This window comes from Panicum virgatum, chromosome 9N (assembly GCF_016808335.1).
Source record: "Panicum virgatum strain AP13 chromosome 9N, P.virgatum_v5, whole genome shotgun sequence".
Classification (NCBI taxonomy): Eukaryota; Viridiplantae; Streptophyta; class Magnoliopsida; order Poales; family Poaceae; genus Panicum; species Panicum virgatum.
In genome coordinates this window covers 46,080,433-46,102,457 of record NC_053153.1, presented here as the reverse complement: position 1 = coordinate 46,102,457, position 22,025 = coordinate 46,080,433, and the positions used below count along the sequence as shown (strand labels likewise).

At 42.0% G+C, this 22,025-nt stretch overlaps 1 protein-coding gene, 1 long non-coding RNA gene and 2 pseudogenes across 7 annotated transcripts; 3 read left to right on the top strand and 1 right to left on the bottom strand.

Moving 5' to 3' along the window:
• The first annotated feature begins 733 nt into the window (after positions 1-733).
• On the top strand, positions 734-3,150 carry LOC120692228. 6 transcript variants are annotated; one of them, XR_005682545.1, is made up of 6 exons: positions 734-1,048; positions 1,193-1,464; positions 1,947-2,006; positions 2,104-2,176; positions 2,273-2,792; positions 2,889-3,150. It is a non-coding gene; the product is annotated as an uncharacterized LOC120692228 (long non-coding RNA). The 6 variants fall into 6 exon arrangements; XR_005682547.1 differs by having other exon boundaries at positions 786-1,048; positions 1,174-1,464; XR_005682544.1 differs by having other exon boundaries at positions 786-1,048; positions 1,162-1,464.
• Positions 3,151-4,376: 1,226 nt separating this feature from the next.
• Positions 4,377-9,046, bottom strand: LOC120687926 (acyl transferase 1-like). Its single transcript, XM_039970017.1, has 2 exons — positions 8,609-9,046; positions 4,377-5,330 (listed from the first exon to the last, which is right to left on the bottom strand). Exons 1-2 carry the CDS (start codon positions 9,044-9,046, stop codon positions 4,377-4,379), a joined length of 1,392 nt encoding a protein of 463 aa, XP_039825951.1.
• Positions 9,047-14,009: 4,963 nt separating this feature from the next.
• LOC120689041 lies at positions 14,010-17,713 on the top strand (annotated as a pseudogene).
• Positions 17,714-19,654: 1,941 nt separating this feature from the next.
• Positions 19,655-20,491, top strand: LOC120689040 (annotated as a pseudogene).
• Positions 20,492-22,025: the final 1,534 nt, after the last annotated feature.

Sequence of the window (22,025 nt, the reverse complement as noted above, 5' to 3'; positions counted from 1 at the left end):
ACTTGGTTCCTTCAACTGGATGCTACCCGATAAACAAAGCCATGTAAGTGGAGGAAGTAGAGTAGAGTTTATCGGATGTCCATTTCCAACATATTTTGCCGGTTCGGTCATCCACCAGCTGCACATTTCTCGTCAAGTCCCACATACACGAGAAGGTAATCCAAGATTACCTGCACGGTTAGTCCCCCATAGATGTCTTTTATCCAGCGGTCTTCATGCAATGCTTGGGCGACAGTCCTTTGTTTTTTTTTTTTGACTCTAGTATCAATTGCGGCGCAAAGACAAGGTGTGAGATCAACAAGGGATTTTCCTTGTAACTAGCGATCAGTCCAAAACAGCGTTTTATGTCCATTACCCGGCTCTACATAAATCGAACCTTGGAAGATATCCTCGACCACCTGCTCCTTTTCATCAGGCAGCTCGTGCCATGACCGTGCATCATCTGTGCGCTTCAACCACAGCCATCTCATGCGCAAAGCATACCAAAAACATTGCAGGTCAACAAGACTGGGTGTCGACTTCACAATAAAAAAAGAGTATACCACCGAGAGTGGTTAGCCATCTGTTCCTTTTCAAGGAAGTATACCATCCAGAGTGGTTAGCCAACCCCATACTCATAAAAAAGAAAAATAATAACGAGTGGAGAATGTGTGTCGACTACATAAATCTCAACAAGCATTGCTCGAAGGATTAGACCAAATCATTGACTCGACGCCTGGCTAAGCCCTGATATCCTTCCTTGACTGCCACTCTGGGTACTATCAGATCGCACTCAAGGAAGAAGATCAGATCAAAACATTCATTACCCTCGCCTTTCTCCTCCTCGTACCTTTCCCATGCCTCTCTAGAAAAATAACTTCCTCTGTTACGATCCAATTTGATTGTGATTATCCATCCGATCCGTTATAGATTTCTCTTGCAAAACTTGCAGATCCGCATCCTGATCTCCTCCCATTATTCCCCTCCATCAATCTGTACCTATTGGTGTATTGCACTCTTCTACAATCAAATAACCTGAGCAGTCCGTTCCGAACAACAGGATGAGAAGGTAAGGTTTCACTTCATACTTCTTAACTGGCCAACGACAGATTTGGATTTGTAGGTATCAACTAATCCCCTAAGGTTAGGCTTCGAATTTTTATTGCATTTTCACTGGTTAAGAAATTGGACAAGGTCGCCTTGTTGCGTGCAGCCATCGTTGCGGGATCGATCTGGAAGCTTCGCCGCCCTGTAGCACCACGACCTCAGCATCTCCACTCCGCCCCCAATCTGCGGCATCTTCGCCCTCGTCACTGCCCCACACCCAAGGTCCCTCGCCGCCGGCTGGATCTGCGCCTCGGAGGTGGAATATCAGACGCTGCTGCCGCCATCAACAAGATGCTGCGGCCCCATGTTCTTCTCCACCACGAGCCCATCCCCCGACCACCATCAGGAGCTGCAGAACGTCACCAATCTCAATAACCTGTATGACGTCTCACTTATCTACTCCGTCTTGAAGTTAAATTTTTGTCTGAAGAACGTATTGTTGCCAACAACTGTTAAGCCGTATAGACCACTATTTTTGCTGTAAATAAATGTAAATCCAGTCCCATGTTTGAGTGCCTATTTATCTGGCAAGAATCTAGTGTTCATCATTTGTACAAAGTCTATGGATTAAACTAATTGCTTTGGTGCTTCTTCAGGAATTTTCCCTTTTATATGGTATATCCCAACTGCTGTGATTGGAAAATGCGCCGTCATTAGCTTGGAAAATTGTTTGTGAATTAGTTCTGCAAATATTCAGTTGTGTGGGTTTCTGTGATTGTTGAAGTGCAGTTCATATTATACTGAACTCAAAATTGATTGTGGACATGCTTTCTTCCATCTTACCTGCAGTTTGGTAACCATGTATTTACCAATTTTGACTCTAGCATTGTTCCTTTTCTTTCCATGTTCCTTGCTTTTAGAGACAACAAGCTCCACATACCCGGGACATGGACACGGACATCTGCTTGTGTGCACTGCAGGTAGGGTGCTCTGCTGCGTCAGTTTGCTTGTGGTTTTATGTGCTGGTTGACTAGTATGTCCTTTTCATCATTTATAGTTATTACGTATGTCCTGCAGTCAAGAACCAGGGTGCAGAACTGCAGATGCGTTGTTATAAGCTAAGGGTGCATGATTGAAAAGAATTTGAAATGTGAGACTCTAGCATTAACAAAAGAGATGGAACTCCATCTTATATTACTACCTTTTCATATTTGTGGTTAGTAATTAGTATACTTATGTTCTGCAGCCACGAACCAGGATGGAGACGACGCCTTGTGGAGAGATTTTGATCAGGGTTGATCAGGGTAAGTATTCTAGAAGGTGATGCATGCCACGTAGTCAAGCATATTGGTTTCTTCTGGATCATATATTTGAATCTTTTTTTCTATGGTAAGTTGAATTTTTTTTGCTCTTAACGCTAGCAGAATTGTTCCAAAGAATATCTGTATATGAGTAATACAATTATTAAGGCAGCACCTACATCTTTTTGGTATGAGTTAGAGATTAGCTGAATGCGAGTTGCCCTTTCTTTGAGTTAAGGATAAAGATTGCTTCACTCAGTACAGATCTTATTTTTGATATACAACTATTTTCCTCCTGTATCGGAGTCAACTAACAACAATGGCAATAGAGATTTGATGCCTGCAGTTTGAGTTCATGAAAAATCCACACTCTGGTGAGAAAGACAGTGGCTACTACTAGGATGGATCGAAGGTACCTGCCCTGTGGGACAATTTGAGCCAACAAGAATCAGACGGACCAGCATTGTAAGAATTTGTGCTAAAAAAGGTCTTATTTATTCTCATGCCTGATCTATTTGTTTTCTTTTATCTTTGTCCTGATATAAAATTTGCATACTGTAGGAATCAGAATGTAGAAGGTTGACAAGACAATTGTTCATGGTGAGGCCTTTGATGGGTGATCTTCAAGCACCGCACTGCTCGAATGCTTTCACATGACAATTAGTGAAGCATTTTTTTCTCTCATAGGTTTAGTCTTAGTTGCTTTTAGCTTATTTCTTGTATCATACTGGTTCATTTTTTTCTTGGTTGCAAATAAGCATCTTGTGTTGAATTTTGTATAAATAATAAAAGTTTGCTATCACAATCAATTTGCTTCCCGCTATTGTGTTGTTGCAAATATATGTGAACGTATATGGTGCAATGTGGTGGCAAATGCTATGAAAGTGGATGTTAACAGAAAAATGGAGTGGTTAGTATAAAGAAGTGGTGGTTAATGCACTGGTGCATCTGGTGAATATACCTAAAAACAATAAATGTGGACGTTATTACTAAAATGTGTTTGTTAATACCTCATGTAAAGTCGGGGTAATGATATTAACGATGAAAAGTATGGTCGTTAACAATACAAATGTGTTCGTTAATACTCTAGCAATAACGACGATATGTTGTCCCGTCGTTGAAAAGTTAACGACCGGAAATTGTACGTGGTCGTTAATTCTTTTAACGACGGAGCCTATAACGACCATGGACGACCACATTTTTGTGGTTGTTAAAAACTTTTAACGACCACATATACACTTTTAGCGACCACATATGCCGTCGTTAATACCACCTATTCTTGTAGTGGCATGGGCTCCGCCTGTCAATTTCCCTCGGTATAAAGAGACTACGTCTTTGGCGATTCCAAACTAGTCGTCCAACAAGTCAACAAGGAATGAGACTACACAAATGAAAGAATGAATGACTACATTGTGGAAGTACGCAAGCTTGAGAATAAATTCGTCGGACTGGAAATCCATCATATTGTACGAGACAACAATGTTAGGGCAGATGTACTCTCTAAGCTTGGATCTACTTGAGCCCAAGTTCCATCCAGTGTATTCATACAACACTTACGGCACCCATCCATCAAGAGACCAAAGAGCACCACTACCGACTCCGTGCCAGCAGACTCAAGTCGGGAGGTAATGATGCTCGATGTAGACTGGATGGTGGACATTATCGACTACATCCTTAACGAAAAGCTGCTGAGCAACAAGACAGAAGCAACAAAAATCGCTAGAAGAATCAAAGGCTATGTCATAGTCGGAAGCAAGCTCTAAAAAAGAGGAACCCACTCCGAAGAACAGGAAAAGGACCCACAGCTTTTGCTCGTAAAATATAAAAATAAAAAATGTCTAATGCGATATAAATTAGACATAAAACATAAAAACGTTTCTGCGCGAGAAAACTAAAGATCTAAAAGAAGCCAACATCTGTTTCTCCTCTGAAAACCAAATGTGTTTCATTACACGCATGCATGCGCAGCCATTTCAGGACAACAAATTGAAAGCAACTGAGCAAACAATCATTTAGCAATCAAGAAATTCTTACATACTTTGCTAGCTTCTACAGGGAACTAGGTATAACTAAATTCTTCTCAGGTTTGTTGAGCCAAACATCCATCTCTTTCTTGAACCTCTCCATCGCCGGCCTTGGCAGTAGCAGGGAGACCACCGTGGAGTCCTCGCCATCTTCGTTCTTGCACCTCATGTGATGGCTTCCCAGCTTCGAAGTAAGGTCACCGGCCAATGGTATGCCACCACCCACATACTCAGCCCATCCAAGCTGCAATCCGTTCCCCGCAGCGATCCATCTTGTGTCCGAAACCTCGTACGTCCTGTCCATTGTAAGAGAGGGCCACTGGCGAATGTAAGCAGTGGTATCCACCATTGATCCCATGCACTCCTTGGTCACACTGAGCTTGGTTTTACGCACGAGCTCAACCGTGCCGGCGAGTGTCTGCCTGCAGAGCTCGTCGACGGTTAATTCTGCTATTGGGGAGAAATGTGCATTTCCATAATAACCCCATGGGATGAGGGTATGGCGATTCCACCTGCCACGCGCGTTCATGGTTATCATAAGGCGCACTCGCTGACTGGACTCGTATCCCAGGGCTATGGTGCGGCATCGCCACATGGCAGCAGTTAGCAGTTCGAAGGACGTTGCTGAATCGGCGAGGTATCCCGGTAGGTGACTCCGTAGAGTTGCCACCTCGCTATGCCCAAACACGAAATATTCAGCTATCATGCAATGTGGTGGAGTTGACAGCATCAAGTCATCAGATGTGAAGTCTAAGCTATTTAGCAACGGTTGATAGGCCGGGTTTGGGTATGTGGTGGGGGACGGGCTGTGTGCCGTGCTTAGAAGCTCTCTTTTCCAAACGGGAAGAAGGCTCGGGAATGCTTCACCAACTGTTAATTCAGCTACTGCCATCATGAATTGGATCATACCAAAACCGTCGGCAATATTGTGACACATGTGAAATCCGGCAACAAATCCGCCACATTTGAGTTCCGTAACCTATCAAAAGATTAAAAATAATAATTTCACTCACGTTAGAAAGTGTCACACCCTGAAATTTTTGGATTTCAGGATGTAATTAAAATTAAAAACAAAATAATAATTTTCTCATAATTTTAAAATTTTTCCAACATTTATCTTCTTCATAGAAAATTTTGTATATAAAAAATAATAATAAATGGTTGCCCTTTAAATTAAATAAGGTTGTTTTGTTTGTCTTGCATTCGTGCTGCTTGCATTAATTTTATTGCTTGTTTTTCAATTTAAATTTGAATTCTCTAAATTTGAGTTTAAATTAAATTTGTTTGATTTTATTAAAATGTTCAAAACCTTTTCTTTTCTCTCTCTGTCCGATGTCATGATCCCACCTGTCATCCCCTCCTCTCCGTTGGTTCCCCGCATCAGCCCTAGATGCCCAACCTCATCGCACGCCTGTATGCCACCGACACGCCGAGCTAGCTGTTTGCCCCATGTTGTTTTGGTTTCATCCAAGACCGAATTGCTCATGTTGCTATCATCAGCATGTGCATCATGCAAGTCTTCCGTCAGCACCCTATGAAAAAGATCTCAGTTTGCCTGAAGCATCTCTCGTTTGTTCTCCCTGCTCTTAATAAGTAGTCCTTTTGTTTTTGGTTTTTGGTCACCACGTTTTCTTTTCAGCCCACACCAAACCCCTTCGGCCCAACCTAGTTCTACCTGCGAGCTACCCGGTCCACCAACAGCCAGCCTCGACCAAAGTCTGGGTGCTGCACGGCACCGTCTCCTCCTCTACGTACGTGCTACGCACGACCAGACCTGGTGCTCCCTATAAATCCAGAGGCCAAGCCCCCTGCGACCTCCCTGGCATCGCCGGCCCTAGAACTCCACGAGATGATCCCCCGTTCCCACTACTCCATCGCGCCTCTTCTTCCTCGCGCAGCACTGCACGCCGCCGCATCCTCTCTGCCGCGCGAGCCTCGCGCCGCGTGATGCCCTGCGTACCCATGGCCCTGCACTCCGCCTGCTGTTGCGCCTTCTAGCCCTGCACCCCTGCCCCGCGTGCCCTGGTGCCTGCGCCATCGCACAGGGTTGCGCCAAGCCCTACACGTGCCACCGCCATCAGGTCTCCTCGCCGAACAGAGCCGCCGCCGCCCCTTCCGGCTTTGAGTCCGGCTGCCGTGGTGAGTCCCCATCGAGGGTAAGCCATCAAACGGAACCCCCTTCCTCTCCTCTCTGGTTTCCCCCGCTCCCCGCGCTCTCCCATGCCCTAGAACGCTGGGAAATCGTGCTACAGTACCCGCCGCCCTCCATGGGTGCCGTTCCGAGCTTTTTGCAAATTGCCCCCTGAGAAACACTATAATTTTGCTGTTCTTTCTTGTGTCTTGCCAAATCTGCATAAAACCCCCCAGATCTATTAGTTCTTTTCAACCCAGTCCCACCTATGATCTTTTGTAGATCTAACCCTAAACTTTGCTAATTTTGGCGAGCACTGTTTTATGTGTCTTGCAAAAATCAGCAGCTAACCCTTGTAGTCTACATTTAATCGCGACTAGATCCTTGTAGCTTGTTTGCCGTTTTAGATCCGTTTCGATCCGTTCTTGTTGCGTTAGCTTTGTCTTAGCATAAGCTATTGTGTTGCAGCGTCGTTGTGCGTAGTTCTTGTTTTAAAAATAAATATAGATTCAATTTGATTAAAGTTCTCTCATCTAGTTTTCTAATTAAAAGCTAATTAGATGTTACATAGTTTTTCATAAATAATGACCAATATGATTAATATCAACATAAATGTGTTTTAGCTATAATTTTTTAAGCTCAACACCAATCATAAAGTTATTTTTTTAGATGCTCTCATATATCTGTTCTCTAATTAATTGTTTAGTTAGTGCAATTTCTACACAGACAATTATATATAAAATCTAACTAAGTTTTACTTCGATTTTATAAATGCAAATATAATATGAGTTAAATATAATCTAGGATAATTCTTTTAAATCCTTTACTTTTGTTTCCCAAATAAAATAAATAAAGTTTATAGTTCTTTTGTTTCTTTTATAATATAAATCTTTAGATAGTTGTATCTTTTCAACCATAGCTCCGTTTTCTGCGTTTCTTGCGCTAGCGTAACCGTAGCAACGAGCCCTATCCTTCGGTATGCTCTTTTAAGCCTTTCTTTTGTTCATGTGTATTGTTCTTAGTTGTACTTTTTGCTTCGAGTAGAAGGATCGTTGTTGGAAGCTTGAAGAATCAAGAATTGCAAGAGCTAAAAGCAGTGAAGAGCAGTAAGAGTAGCTTTTCATTGGTGAAAGGCAAGTGACCCTAATCATACTTCTATCTATGTTTTTTACAAGATTATATGATTTATTTGGAACATAGAGAACCACCCAGGAAAACAGTACAACTACAATACTATATGGCTCTGGTCGTGGCTGATTAATTAGATGAACTATATGTGGTGTTGGGGTGGCTCATTTGGTGGTGTTTGGGCTTATGTCGTGGAGCAGGTGAAGGAAGCTGTGTCTTCTGAGGGACTGCAATTGTTGGGACAAACACTTATATATAGGGAGTCTTTGTAATGGCCTCATAGCGTCCCTATGCAGTCACACCTAAGGAAGTGTGATAACGTGCTTGGCCGGCACATGCGTGGTTGGGTTCAAAGTTTTTTGGAACTTTTACGCGAATTGTGGTGAAAGTGTACAAACTCTGCATAGTTAAAACTAACCGGTTAGCCGTGCTCACGATCAAGAGCGGCTTGGACTCTCACATTATTAATTTAACTTAAAGATGGAATTAAATCATATTCTGGTTATTTCTTGTGGCCTTGCTGAGTACTAACCATAAGTGTACTCACCCTTACTTACTACTGCTCAGAAGGAAAGATGTGAGAAGTATTTTGAAGATGATGCTGAGTTCTAGGCGTACGCAACCCCCAGTCAATTGCCTGTGAAGTTTGAAGCCTCCGTTTCTAGGATAAGCTGTATAACTCTGATATTCTTTTAATTGTTGTTTTTTTATGTGATACTGTTACTGATTATTCACTTATAATATCTCTATATGTATGAAACTTGATCCTGTCATATATATAGTTATGCATTCGGTTTTGTCCATAAAACCGGATGTGACAGAAAGCCATGTAGAAAAAGAAGAGAAAATATGCCTTTTAATTTCTCAACATACTGACGCAATATTTACGAATAACTTTAGAAACTTTATGAGACGTAAAAACAATTCTGTACACCAGAATCCATCTTTGGCAAGTAAGTAAATAAAGAAGGCTGATTAAGTAAGTTTATTAGGTGTACCTGCATGAAGAGCAATGGTCTTCCAATGACGGCTTTGATGTCACCAGGGTCGCAAAGCAGCTCCTCCAGGCACGGATACGGCGGCAGCAGCGGCTCCCCGAACTCCTCCAGCCGCACGTCTGCGTCGGCCTCCACGAACACCACCCCTTCCGCGGTGCAGTCCACCACGAGCTTTCCGCCGGCCTCCTCCCGGAGCCTCCCGGCGACGGGATAGTAGTACACCAGCGCCTCCGCGAGCGCCGCCCTGATCGTCCCTTTCAGGTCGGCCGGCCTGCTGCCCGTCCGGCCGGGACAGGTGCGGAAGAAGCCGACGACCGTCTCGTAGTACCGGAGCAGGTGCTGGTCGTCGATGTCGGACAGCGCCTTGGCCTCGCGCGGCGTCGGCCGCGCCGGCGACACCAGCTGCGGCTCGCTCCGGCGTGCCTTGAAGGACACCATTGTCTACAACTCGGTCGATCGAGCTGGCGACGGAGAGGTCGATCGCGTGGTGGATTTTCGAAGAAGCGTACTACGTTGCAGCTGCAGCTGCAGCTGATAATTTATTTGAGATGATACGGCCAAGGTAATACCGGTTATTTTCTCGTCATGGCCAATGTAATATATATGATCAGATGTAGGGGTCTCTCTCACGCGAGATCAAAGGGCTGTTAACAATTAATGACAAAATAAGACACGGTGGCTGGCCTCGGCCAGCCTTGCTAATGTAGAATCCACAGTTACAGCTAGCTACATTGCCAGGTCAATCTATCTTGTTGAGTATGCAGCTGGGTATATACTGGCCTGGCAGGTGGACCAAAGAGAGAGAGACAATCCAAGTAATATATATGTTCCATAGTGTAAACAGTCTGGTCCTATATATTAAACTTTGCGCAAAGTAGTAGTACGAATATTGAAGGTTAATTAGAGTAACTAGCCTATTGCTCCCGCACGGGCTAATTAAAATTAATATAAGAATAAAGTCAATAATTATAATTACGTATCTCACGCTCTTTTTCATCAATTAAATACTCTAACACATACTTAACATATATATTTATCATTATTTATTTACAAAAGATTTCATTTTGCATCCCACCTCCACATGTATTCGATATATATATTTAGTTGAACTATTTATTTATAAATTGGTAGTCTTATCTCTTCCATCATATATAAATACATGGTGACATATCGTGGGTAATATTTTTGTAACCAATAATATTAGTAATGATAGAAATTGTAATTTAGATTTGAGTAAATTGCACCCACCATACAACAACTTGTCAAGTGGGTGCAAATTGGTCCAACAACTTATAAAATGCTCAATTTAGTGCAATAACTTGACAGGTGGGTGCAGATCGGTCCAATAACTTGTAAAATGCCCAACTTAATGCAATAACTTGGTAAATAGGTGCATTCACAATCCAAATATTACACGGTAATGCAACTAACGCAAAGTCTCAATAAAGAGTATATTCATGTTAGGACAAAATATTAAGTATTATTTGACCATTGATTTTTGTACTGCGCCTGCGTGGCAATTTTTTTGGCCAGGATAAAAACCCTCGCTGTTTAGAAAATTAATGTTATGTTTTTACATTAATTATTTTTGTATAGTGATTTAATTTTAATTAAAACTATTTAATTTGATATTCAAGATTGAAAAATTCACCCTCACTGTTTATGATATGTTTGATTATATGCACTGTTAAAATAAAAAAGCCAATACGTTGATACAAACTATTATAACTTTTAGGAGCTTGGTACATATATTTTTAAAACCTTATATATTCGTTAGAACGGAAAAATGAGCTAAATAAACAGAAACAAACATGAGCATTGTTGAATACATGAGCAGAAGCGCAGAAGAAACCTAAGGTTTCAAGGTCCCTCTTATCGACTTTAGTGTTTGAGTGATGCTAATGGTGTAATTCTAAAATTTGTTTTCATTTGAACTAATAAAAAATTATACAAAGTTGAAAAGCAACAACCGGATCACCATCAATAATTTCCATTTATAAAATTTAGGAATTATTGAGTTCATCTACTTTGCTTAATATGATGCTATTGTAATGGTGGTTAAATAATATATTATTTTTAATAAAATCATAATTAATTTATTCTGAGAATTAAATTATTTGTGTCCAATGCGACACAAAAATCTACGGTCAAATAATACATTTCGACGTGAATATACTATTGTGACTTGACGTTAGCAAATATATTGTCGTGTAATGTTTGGACTGTGAATGCACCAATTTACCAAGTTGTTGTACTAAATTAAGCATTTCTAAGTTGTTGGATCAATCTGCACCCAGCTATCAAGTTATTATACTAAATTGAGCACTTTACAAGTTGTTAGACCAATTTGCAGCCACCTGCCAAGTTGTTGTATGATGGATGCAATTTACTCTTTAGATTTTATATTGATACTTTAATATTTTATTATAATTATATAATTTGAATTCAGATTTAGGAGTACTTTAACTTCTAATAATGATATAATTGGATAATTTATATGCAAATTTAGGGGGCTATTTGTATTATAATGGCATATGTGGGTAATTTAGATACATGTTTATGAGGTTATTTTAGTCTATTTTCATAATGACAGAGGTGGGTAATTTATAAGGAAAGATAATAGATCCGATGGCTATTATAATTAGAGTTGTTAGATTGATGGCTAGATGTTTCTGATTTTTGTGAGAATTTATAGAATTTCTCTATTTTTTTAGAGTGTCCACCTAGGATTCTAGGTGGCTTCATGTGGAGACTTCAAAGGAGCCTCCAATTAGTCTATACTATAAAAGTTGAAACAATTTAAATCCTTTCTCACCAAAATAAGGCCCACTATACCCCTCACGAAGGTCCCACTTGTTAGGCCAAAAAGTGTGGCGAAAGAGGGTGGAGACCCATTTTTTAATAGAAGGAAAATGTTTCTACTAAAATCCTAATACTTTTTGCACTAAAATTTCTACCATACCCACCCCTATCCGCATAACACTTTCCAATTGTTTGGATTGGCAACTCTTCACCGATGACTCCTTACATTAGTTTTGATTGACAATCACGGCTGACACCTTCCATTTGTTTTGGATTGGCAATGACACCTCTTTCCATTCATTTGGATTGGTTATTCTTTTTCTTTTTTTTTTGGCAAATTAATCACCGCAGGAACCACTTTCCATTTGTTTGGATTTATTCCTGCTCAATGATTTTAACATCACCAGCGCAAATTACGCTCCTCGTACTTCCAAAATTTCAAATCCTTCCTTGATGTGCCACTTTCCTTCTAAACTCCTGCCTTTAATTTCCCTTTGTTCATGTCGACGCATTCGACGCACGAGCACCTCGACGTTTGCGCCACCATGTCTATGCTCCTGCCCATGCCACCCGTACTGGCGTATCCAGCTTTGGCTGGCTGCTATTCCCGTCGCATGTTGCTTTCAAATTGATTGCCCAGCACCCGACATGGCGACATCACCGAGTACAATGAGATCTTGGGCAGCGCGCCCTCTCCATGGCTATAGAGACCAGGGACGTGGCCGCCCTCCTTTCGCTCGGTACTAATTAACTTGATCTGCATCCATTCATTTCAGTCCAAGGATCCATCGACTTGCTTGAACACTTCCAGGGTTCGGTAGGACCACTTGATTACACAAGAGCACGAGTAGATTTAACTTCTTTTTTATGACCGCACACTTACATAGATTAGTTATTTCTAATTTTTGCAGTGCACTTATGGATTTGTACTACTTCTGTGAAATTTCATAAGAAGTTCACTTGCCATCGCTGCTTTAATTCGCATCATATAGCTGCTTTGGCTACGTACTCGCATTGCTTAGCGATGTTTTAGAAGTATGAGATTATTGCCCTATAGAGACTTGCATGAAGCTTGGGTGCAAATTTTTCCATTTGGTCATGTGGATTAGCTTGCGTAATCTATTTGAACAATTTAGCGATGTATGAGCGTACAGCCATGTAGAGACTTGCACAAGGCTCTTGGATCAGCTCACGCGTTGCTTGAATTTACTGAAGTTTTGTATATCATTTTTGCTGATAGGTCGCGCACAACTGCTTGAAATCATGTTAGTTTGGTATACAGGGGATGATTTTCCTATCTCCTCTATTTTGAAATAGGTTCATATGTTTAGATCATTTACAATAGTGCATTGTATTTTAGTCCTAATTTGGTGCTTCCAAATAAAGCTAGAAAAAAAGAAACCTGACAGTTTTTTTGTTACTAAATGATAAGCTATGTAATGCTAAATTATTGCCTCCTTAATGTAAAATTCTTATAACTAATTGTAAAATTCTCACTGGATGCACACCTTTACTATACTTATTATCTAAAATATTTCTTAGAATTGCAAAAAAATATTATTAGATTTTTATAACACGTGTCTGGGGCACGTGCATCTCTACTAGTAATAGTAAGATTTGAAGGATTTCAGGATCTAGAACTCTAGAGTTGTAAGAGAAGAACAGAGGCAATAATTGAATGGGAAAATATGTATCATATTCTTTCGACCGTTCTCTGTCCCTAATTTACATTTACAATTCTTTTACATGTTAATCCATAGCACATATAATATTTACACCTCACCCCCCTCAAAATATGGCGAACAAGATCACGTGGGCCAATCTTGCTATAAATGAAAGAAAATACTTTGTTTTCTGGCAACCCTTTTGTTAGGACATATCTCAATGTTAAGCTGATACCCTGAACGAGACTACATTGCTGAATGCAAGTTGTATTCATCCCATTCTCAAAGTACTTATACATGTACATCGGATTGGATCATTGGACTGCAACAGAAAAGCTAACTACCAGCTATATGTCCGTGAGTACTGATCGTGATAAGCTCATAACAGAACTCATAACTGATCGTGATACTGCACGTGAGAGTGAGAAGCTAGAGAACTCATAACAGAAACGTGATAAGCTCGGATGACCTAGTGTCATGTTTCATCACAAAATTCATATAGATTAAAAAAATCCAACTATTTCCCCATAAAAAAATGAATTAATAATAAAATATCCAACTGTTTCATTACAACACTTAGCCATGGTTAGAGTGACTAAAACAGTCAAACAAACAAGCAATATATTATTACCTTAACTTGGTAGCTCTGGAGGGAACTCTGTATTTTTACATAATGGATTGAAAATCCGGCTTCATCTACCTAATGGTAGAATCAGACCATTATTACAACGGGAATGCTAGGGATCGAGCGTTTGATGGATCGGACGCCCTCCCTCATCGTTCCATTCTAGACTCTCTTCATCATTCCATCCCCCTCCATCTTCTCAGGCAGATCGGCGGTGAGCGAAGGCCGCGATGCACGAGACCAATGGCGAGCTCCTGCCGCCGCCGGCGTGCGAGGGCGGCCGTGGCAACTCCAGGGGCCGGTGGAGCACATGGCCGGCGGCAAGCCCGCACGGGTGGCGGTGAGCCTAGCACGGCCAGCGACGCATGTGGACGACGGCGAGCTCCGCGTGGACAGCCGTGACCTCCGGAACAACGGCGAGCCCCCGCCGGCGTCGGTGAACTCCGGCCATAGGGACAGCTCCGAGCGGCTGCTGGGTAGGGCGCACGCGGTGGGGGGCTGGGCCGGCACTCCCCCGCACCTCCCCTGCCCTGGTTGCTATCCCGCGCCAGGGTAAGCCGCATCGGCCGCTGGAGGAGTTCCGGGAGGCGGCCATGGCGGGCAGCTCCTAGAGGTTGAAGATGACCTAAGGCTGTGGCGAGCACCGGGTGGTCATATGGCAATAGGTATCTTATGATGTTGCAGTTGAGATTTTGAAATATTGCAAGTATTTCAAGCGGATGTTGCAAAAGCAGATTCTAGATGTGCATTGATGCATTTTGTTGCAAGTGTTTTATCTCGATGTTGCAAGTGTTTATTTGAATATTGCAAGTGTTTAGTCTAGATGTTGCGCCTTCAATGAGAGATTTAAATGTCCCATGCAACATGAAACGGATGTTGCGGCGGTTTTTTTTTTCTTATTATCAATGGATGGTTAACAATTTTTTTCAATATTTTTTGATGTTGCAAATGATGGTTTTCTATGTTGCATATGTTTTTTCTATGTAGCGAATGTTATTATTTGATGTTACGTTGGAGCGATGGGAAAGTTCTCATCGGACGTCCGGGCGCTAGCAAGCCCGTTATTACATTGTTCAATATACAGCACAAACCAAAGAGAGCTGTAGAAATAAAGTCACAACATAAGGTCTCAAACAACTGAAATAATGTTTATGACTATGCAGCACCAACTCTCCTAAGAGAAAGCCAGCCATCAGAGTGGAAGAAGTGCAATGCCCAAGATTCAAGATGACTGGCTGCTTGCACAAGTTCTTCACAACGGTCCTCTTAGACCACATGAGTTCCCCAGAAGAGTACCTGCAAAAAAGTTTTTGGTATGCATTTGTCAAAAAACTACATTTCTAGTTATCCATATCGCCCAACAAAGAGCGGCTGCTGTAGATAAAAGCAATGTATTGTGTTTATTAGTTCCATTTAGACCAGATGTCAAACAAACCAGCCATATCTACAGGTGGAGCAATACCAAAAATAATAATATGTACAGAGCGTCAAAAAAATTTAGCATAGATGCAGTAAAAATCAAGTGTTGTATGGTTTCTAGTAGCTGACAAAAAGCACACTTCTTATCCCCATTCCAATTATGCCTACAAAGATTTTCTTTTGTCAAGATTACACCTTTCTTTAAATATCACAAGAAAATTCTAATCTTAGTAGGTATTTTGGTCTTCCAAATTTCTTGAGACACTCTACTCCATTGCTTATTAACATAGCATAAAAAGATCTCAATGAAAATTGGCCGGATGAATGCAAACAGCGCACAAAAACATCTCTCCCCGCTTGTAAGTTTACAATATGCAAAGAAGATACAATTTGGTTCCAACTCCTCATATTATTTCCCACTAGTGCTCCATGAAAGAGACATTTAAAGGCGATGAACTAAGGACAGTTTCTATCAAATCATGTTTTCTTCGAACGATGTTAAACAATGCGGGAAACCTAACACTAAGTGGCTGGTTGCCCAGCCAAGTGTCTTCCCAAAACCTGATATGTGTTCCATCCATCAAATTGAAACGCCCATATCTCATAAACTCGATTTTTACATTCATCAACCCTTTCCAAAAGTGAGAGTCTATTGGTTTCTTCGAACAATTTACCATGGTTTTATCTCTAATGTAATTATTTCACAACAACTGTTACCATAGAACATCTTCATTGCAAAGTTTAAGAAGCCATTTGCTCATCAAACATTTGTTTTTGAATATCCAGATTTTGTGCAGCCAGACCGCCCTGCAGTTTAGGTTGACAAATCAAGTTCCATTTCACCAACGAGCTCTTTTACAATGCTTGGAAATACTTCCTATCGCCTCCCAACACGTCCCAACGCCTATGCAAAACAGCTATTTTTGTTGATTTTATTTGCCCAGGGGCAGTATGGTCATTGCATATCTTTAACCCCACCCGCCCGACCGTGCCCTCGCCCTCTGCATCACACGCCATCGCAATCCTCCCGCACCCTCGCCGCCGCCGTGCCCTCGCTCTGCCCTCGCACTCCGCCGCCGCCCTGCCCTCTCCTACACCATCACGGCCCTCCCTGCCCTCGCCGTCGCCTGCCGCGGCGGCATCCCTACCCTAACCGTCGCCTGCCGCGGCGGCCTCCCTGCCCTCGCCGTCGCAGCCGCCTACACCTCCGCTCTCCCCGCCCTCTGCCGCCTCCCACACTCCGAGCTCTGCCGTCGGCCCCATCCCTACCCATGCCGTCGCGCCTCCCCTCCCCCACCCGTGCCGAGCAGCTAACAGCAGCATTCAGGTAGGAGCAGCAGCAACGCAGGTGAGCAATCCTTGATTCACTTGTTGAAATTGATTGGTTGTTAGATTGCATAGTTGATTGAGCGCCTATGTTTTCTATTGCTCATGCTCCTCAATTTCTGTGTAGGTACAATGTGGCTATCCAGTGTGCGACGATTACACCAGGTACGTTTTGGTTATTTTTCTGCTGACATGTGCTAACCATGGTTCTTAGACTTCCTGATTTACTGATGTTGCATCAAATCCATGGCAGAAGAAGCAAGAATAAAGGAGTTTGGCTTGAAGGCCATGTGGAAGATTCCAAATGGCACAATTAGGAATATTCTAAACGGTAAGATGCTGGTGCAGCCTATGAATGTAACCTTTTCCAGAATCCTTGGGACTGACAGTTATATTCTTGTGATTGCTACCTTTAGGCACTGTGTTCAGAGAACCAATCATCTGCAAAAACATCCCAAGGCTTGTTCCAGGTATCAGACATCAAAGACAGAAGTATTGCTACTCATTTATCTAATTTAGTCCTCTAAACGGAACTGTTGCCAAATTCAGGGTGGACAAAACCCATTTGCATTGGAAGGCATGCATTTGGTGATCAGTACTAGGCAACTGATGCTGTTATCAAGGGACCCAGCAAGCTTAAATTAGTTTTTTGTATGTCTACAGCTACTTTCATTTGAGAATCAATGAAATGCTTTCCCTGTTAAAACTTCCTAATTGCAATTGTAATTCATACGTGATATATGACAACATTTTTAATTTTGTTGAGCGATTTCTGTGAAGAATATGACCGTTGTCCTATGTTTTTGCTATTGATAGAGGGAAAATAAGAGCAAGTCGAGCTGGAGGTGTTCAACTTTACTGGTGCTGGAGGAGTTGCATTGTCCATGTACAACATTGACGAGGTACAGTTGGTTATTTGCTGTGTGATGGCATTACTTGGCACATATCATGTGCTCCTTTTGTGAATCATCATCTTAGCATCTGTATAATTATGTAGTCCATCCATGCATTTGCTGAGGCTTCCATGGCCACTGCTTATGAGAAGAAATGGCATATGGTATAATTCAGCTTCCATCTCTCTTTTAACATTGTCTGAAGCCTGAGAGCTTTTTCCTCATTTTTGTCTTTGATGCAGTTAGGTATGAGCACCGCCTTATCGATAACATGGTCATATGGCAATAGGTATCTTATGATGTTGCAGTTGAGATTTTGAAATATTGCAAGTATTTCAAGCGGATGTTGCAAAAGCAGATTCTAGATGTGCATTGATGCATTTTGTTGCAAGTGTTTTATCTCGATGTTGCAAGTGTTTATTTGAATATTGCAAGTGTTTAGTCTAGATGTTGCGCCTTCAATGAGAGATTTAAATGTCCCATGCAACATGAAACGGATGTTGCGGCGGTTTTTTTTTTTCTTATTATCAATGGATGGTTAACAATTTTTTTCAATATTTTTTGATGTTGCAAATGATGGTTTTCTATGTTGCATATGTTTTTTCTATGTAGCGAATGTTATTATTTGATGTTACGTTGGAGCGATGGGAAAGTTCTCGTCGGACGTCCGGGCGCTAGCAAGCCCGTTATTACATTGTTCAATATACAGCACAAACCAAAGAGAGCTGTAGAAATAAAGTCACAACATAAGGTCTCAAACAACTGAAATAATGTTTATGACTATGCAGCACCAACTCTCCTAAGAGAAAGCCAGCCATCAGAGTGGAAGAAGTGCAATGCCGAAGATTCAAGATGACTGGCTGCTTGCAAAAGTTCTTCACAACGGTCCTCTTAGACCACATGAGTTCCCCAGAAGAGTACCTGCAAAAAAGTTTTTGGTATGCATTTGTCAAAAAACTACATTTCTAGTTATCCATATCGCCCAACAAAGAGCGGCTGCTGTAGATAAAAGCAATGTATTTTGTTTATTAGTTCCATTTAGACCAGATGTCAAACAAACCAGCCATATCTACAGGTGGAGCAATACCAAAAATAATAATATGTACAGAGCGTCAAAAAAATTTAGCATAGATGCAGTAAAAATCAAGTGTTGTATGGTTTCTAGTAGCTGACAAAAAGCACACTTCTTATCCCCATTCCAATTATGCCTACAAAGATTTTCTTTTGTCAAGATTACACCTTTCTTTAAATATCACAAGAAAATTCTAATCTTAGTAGGTATTTTGGTCTTCCAAATTTCTTGAGACACTCTGACTCCATTGCTTATTAACATAGCATAAAAAGATCTCAATGAAAATTGGCCGGATGAATGCAAACAGCGCACAAAAACATCTCTCCCCGCTTGTAAGTTTACAATATGCAAAGAAGATACAATTTGGTTCCAACTCCTCATATTATTTCCCACTAGTGCTCCATGAAAGAGACATTTAAAGGCGATGAACTAAGGACAGTTTCTATCAAATCATGTTTTCTTCGAACGATGTTAAACAATGCGGGAAACCTAACACTAAGTGGCTGGTTGCCCAGCCAAGTGTCTTCCCAAAACCTGATCTGTGTTCCATCCATCAAATTGAAACGCCCATATCTCATAAACTCGATTTTTACATTCATCAACCCTTTCCAAAAGTGAGAGTCTATTGGTTTCTTCGAACAATTTACCATGGTTTTATCTCTAATGTAATTATTTCACAACAACTGTTACCATAGAACATCTTCATTGCAAAGTTTAAGAAGCCATTTGCTCATCAAACATTTGTTTTTGAATATCCAGATTTTGTGCAGCCAGACCGCCCTGCAGTTTAGGTTGACAAATCAAGTTCCATTTCACCAACGAGCTCTTTTACAATGCTTGGAAATACTTCCTATCGCCTCCCAACACGTCCCAACGCCTATGCAAAACAGCTATTTTTGTTGATTTTATTTGCCCAGGGGCAGTATGGTCATTGCATATCTTTAACCCCACCCCCCCCGACCGTGCCCTCGCCCTCTGCATCACACGCCATCGCAATCCTCCCACACCCTCGCCGCCGCCGTGCCCTCGCTCTGCCCTCGCACTCCGCCGCCGCCCTGCCCTCTCCTACACCATCACGGCCCTCCCTGCCCTTGCCGTCGCCTGCCGCGGCGGCATCCCTACCCTAACCGTCGCCTGCCGCGGCGGCCTCCCTGCCCTCGCCGTCGTAGCCGCCTACACCTCCGCTCTCCCCGCCCTCTGCCGCCTCCCACACTCCGAGCTCTGCCGTCGGCCCCATCCCTACCCATGCCGTCGCGCCTCCCCTCCCCCACCCGTGCCGAGCAGCTAACAGCAGCATTCAGGTAGGAGCAGCAGCAACGCAGGTGAGCAATCCTTGATTCACTTGTTGAAATTGATTGGTTGTTAGATTGCATAGTTGATTGAGCGCCTATGTTTTCTATTGCTCATGCTCCTCAATTTCTGTGTAGGTACAATGTGGCTATCCAGTGTGCGACGATTACACCAGGTACGTTTTGGTTATTTTTCTGCTGACATGTGCTAACCATGGTTCTTAGACTTCCTGATTTACTGATGTTGCATCAAATCCATGGCAGAAGAAGCAAGAATAAAGGAGTTTGGCTTGAAGGCCATGTGGAAGATTCCAAATGGCACAATTAGGAATATTCTGAACGGTAAGATGCTGGTGCAGCCTATGAATGTAACCTTTTCCAGAATCCTTGGGACTGACAGTTATATTCTTGTGATTGCTACCTTTAGGCACTGTGTTCAGAGAACCAATCATCTGCAAAAACATCCCAAGGCTTGTTCCAGGTATCAGACATCAAAGACAGAAGTATTGCTACTCATTTATCTAATTTAGTCCTCTAAACGGAACTGTTGCCAAATTCAGGGTGGACAAAACCCATTTGCATTGGAAGGCATGCATTTGGTGATCAGTACTAGGCAACTGATGCTGTTATCAAGGGACCCAGCAAGCTTAAATTAGTTTTTTGTATGTCTACAGCTACTTTCATTTGAGAATCAATGAAATGCTTTCCCTGTTAAAACTTCCTAATTGCAATTGTAATTCATACGTGATATATGACAACATTTTTAATTTTGTTGAGCGATTTCTGTGAAGAATATGACCGTTGTCCTATGTTTTTGCTATTGATAGAGGGAAAATAAGAGCAAGTCGAGCTGGAGGTGTTCAACTTTACTGGTGCTGGAGGAGTTGCATTGTCCATGTACAACATTGACGAGGTACAGTTGGTTATTTGCTGTGTGATGGCATTACTTGGCACATATCATGTGCTCCTTTTGTGAATCATCATCTTAGCATCTGTATAATTATGTAGTCCATCCATGCATTTGCTGAGGCTTCCATGGCCACTGCTTATGAGAAGAAATGGCATATGGTATAATTCAGCTTCCATCTCTCTTTTAACATTGTCTGAAGCCTGAGAGCTTTTTCCTCATTTTTGTCTTTGATGCAGTTAGGTATGAGCACCGCCTTATCGATAACATGGAAGCATATGCTCTTAAGAGTGAAGGAGGGTATGTCTGGGCTTGCAAGAATTATGATGGAAATGTGCAAGAATCATTTATATGCAATTGAAGATTCAAAGTCACTAGCTCAAATCGGGTATGCGCAAAGAATTGAAGATGTTGATGCCCTCACGGTATGGATCGAAGAAAAGTCGGCATGATCATAATGAGAAGCTTAAGTGATGATTATGATGATTGTAAACTTCATTTGCGCACTTGAGTATAGGTATGCCGTACTATCAAGGTGGACGCAACATCAGTGGGCTTAGACAATACCAAAAGTGCTCATAGCAAGTCCCAAGTGAGATTAGCCGGAGAGAGTTCTAACATTGCAAAAATAAGAGAGTGACCGGGACCGGTCTGACCGATCTGGTACTGACAGGGGCAATGGCTAATTTTTGTGTGAAAGGTATTTATACCCCATGACTTCACCCATTCGGGGGTGCTGATGCCATTCCATTCAGAACACATTTGAGAGCCTTGTGAGCACTTGGAGAGTACTCCCCAACATCTCTTTTTGAGAGTTGTTTGATTCTAGTTGAATCCTTGAGTTGTGTTGAGTGAATCCACTCCTTGAGAGCTATTTGAGCAAGAGAGAAACAACCCTAGCTTTGAGCACTTGTGGATGCGTCGGCCAACTCGATTGAAGCATTGGCTCCTAGACGGCTAGGCGTCGCCGACTAGCTCCAAAGATTGTGGTGAGCAGCGGCAAGTTTGTTGCAGCAGCGATTATGTGCCATGAGGGCGCATGATCATATAGTTGAGAGAGGAGATAGCTTGACCTTGCGGTCACCATAAAAATTCCTCAATGGAGATTAGGATTCACACGTGGGTGCACGGGGTGAATCCGAACTTTGGTAAAACAAATCATTGTGTCTTCTTTGCATCATCTATATTTTTGTTTGATTTACATACCTTGCATTATAGTTTTGAGTTTGAATTGTGCTTCCGCTCGATCTACTTTAGTGTGCTCTACTTATGTACAGGGAACTAATGATATTGCTAGAAATACTCTGAAGAATATACACACCAAGTCTTGTATAGGTTTAAGTTCGAAAAGGGCAGTTTTCCCTGTTGGTGTCTGTCTGCATGATCAGATCGGTCTAACCGGTCTAGGCAGAGTCAGCAG

Bases quoted from the DNA above. Each gene is read 5' to 3' on its own strand.
- LOC120687926 (XM_039970017.1), bottom strand. From the start codon at position 9,046: ATGGTGTCCTTCAAGGCACGCCGGAGCGAGCCGCAGCTGGTGTCGCCG. The intron at 5,331-8,608 runs GTACACCTAATA...ATCTTTTGATAG, and splicing joins GACCATTGCTCTTCATGCAG to GTTACGGAACTCAAATGTGG.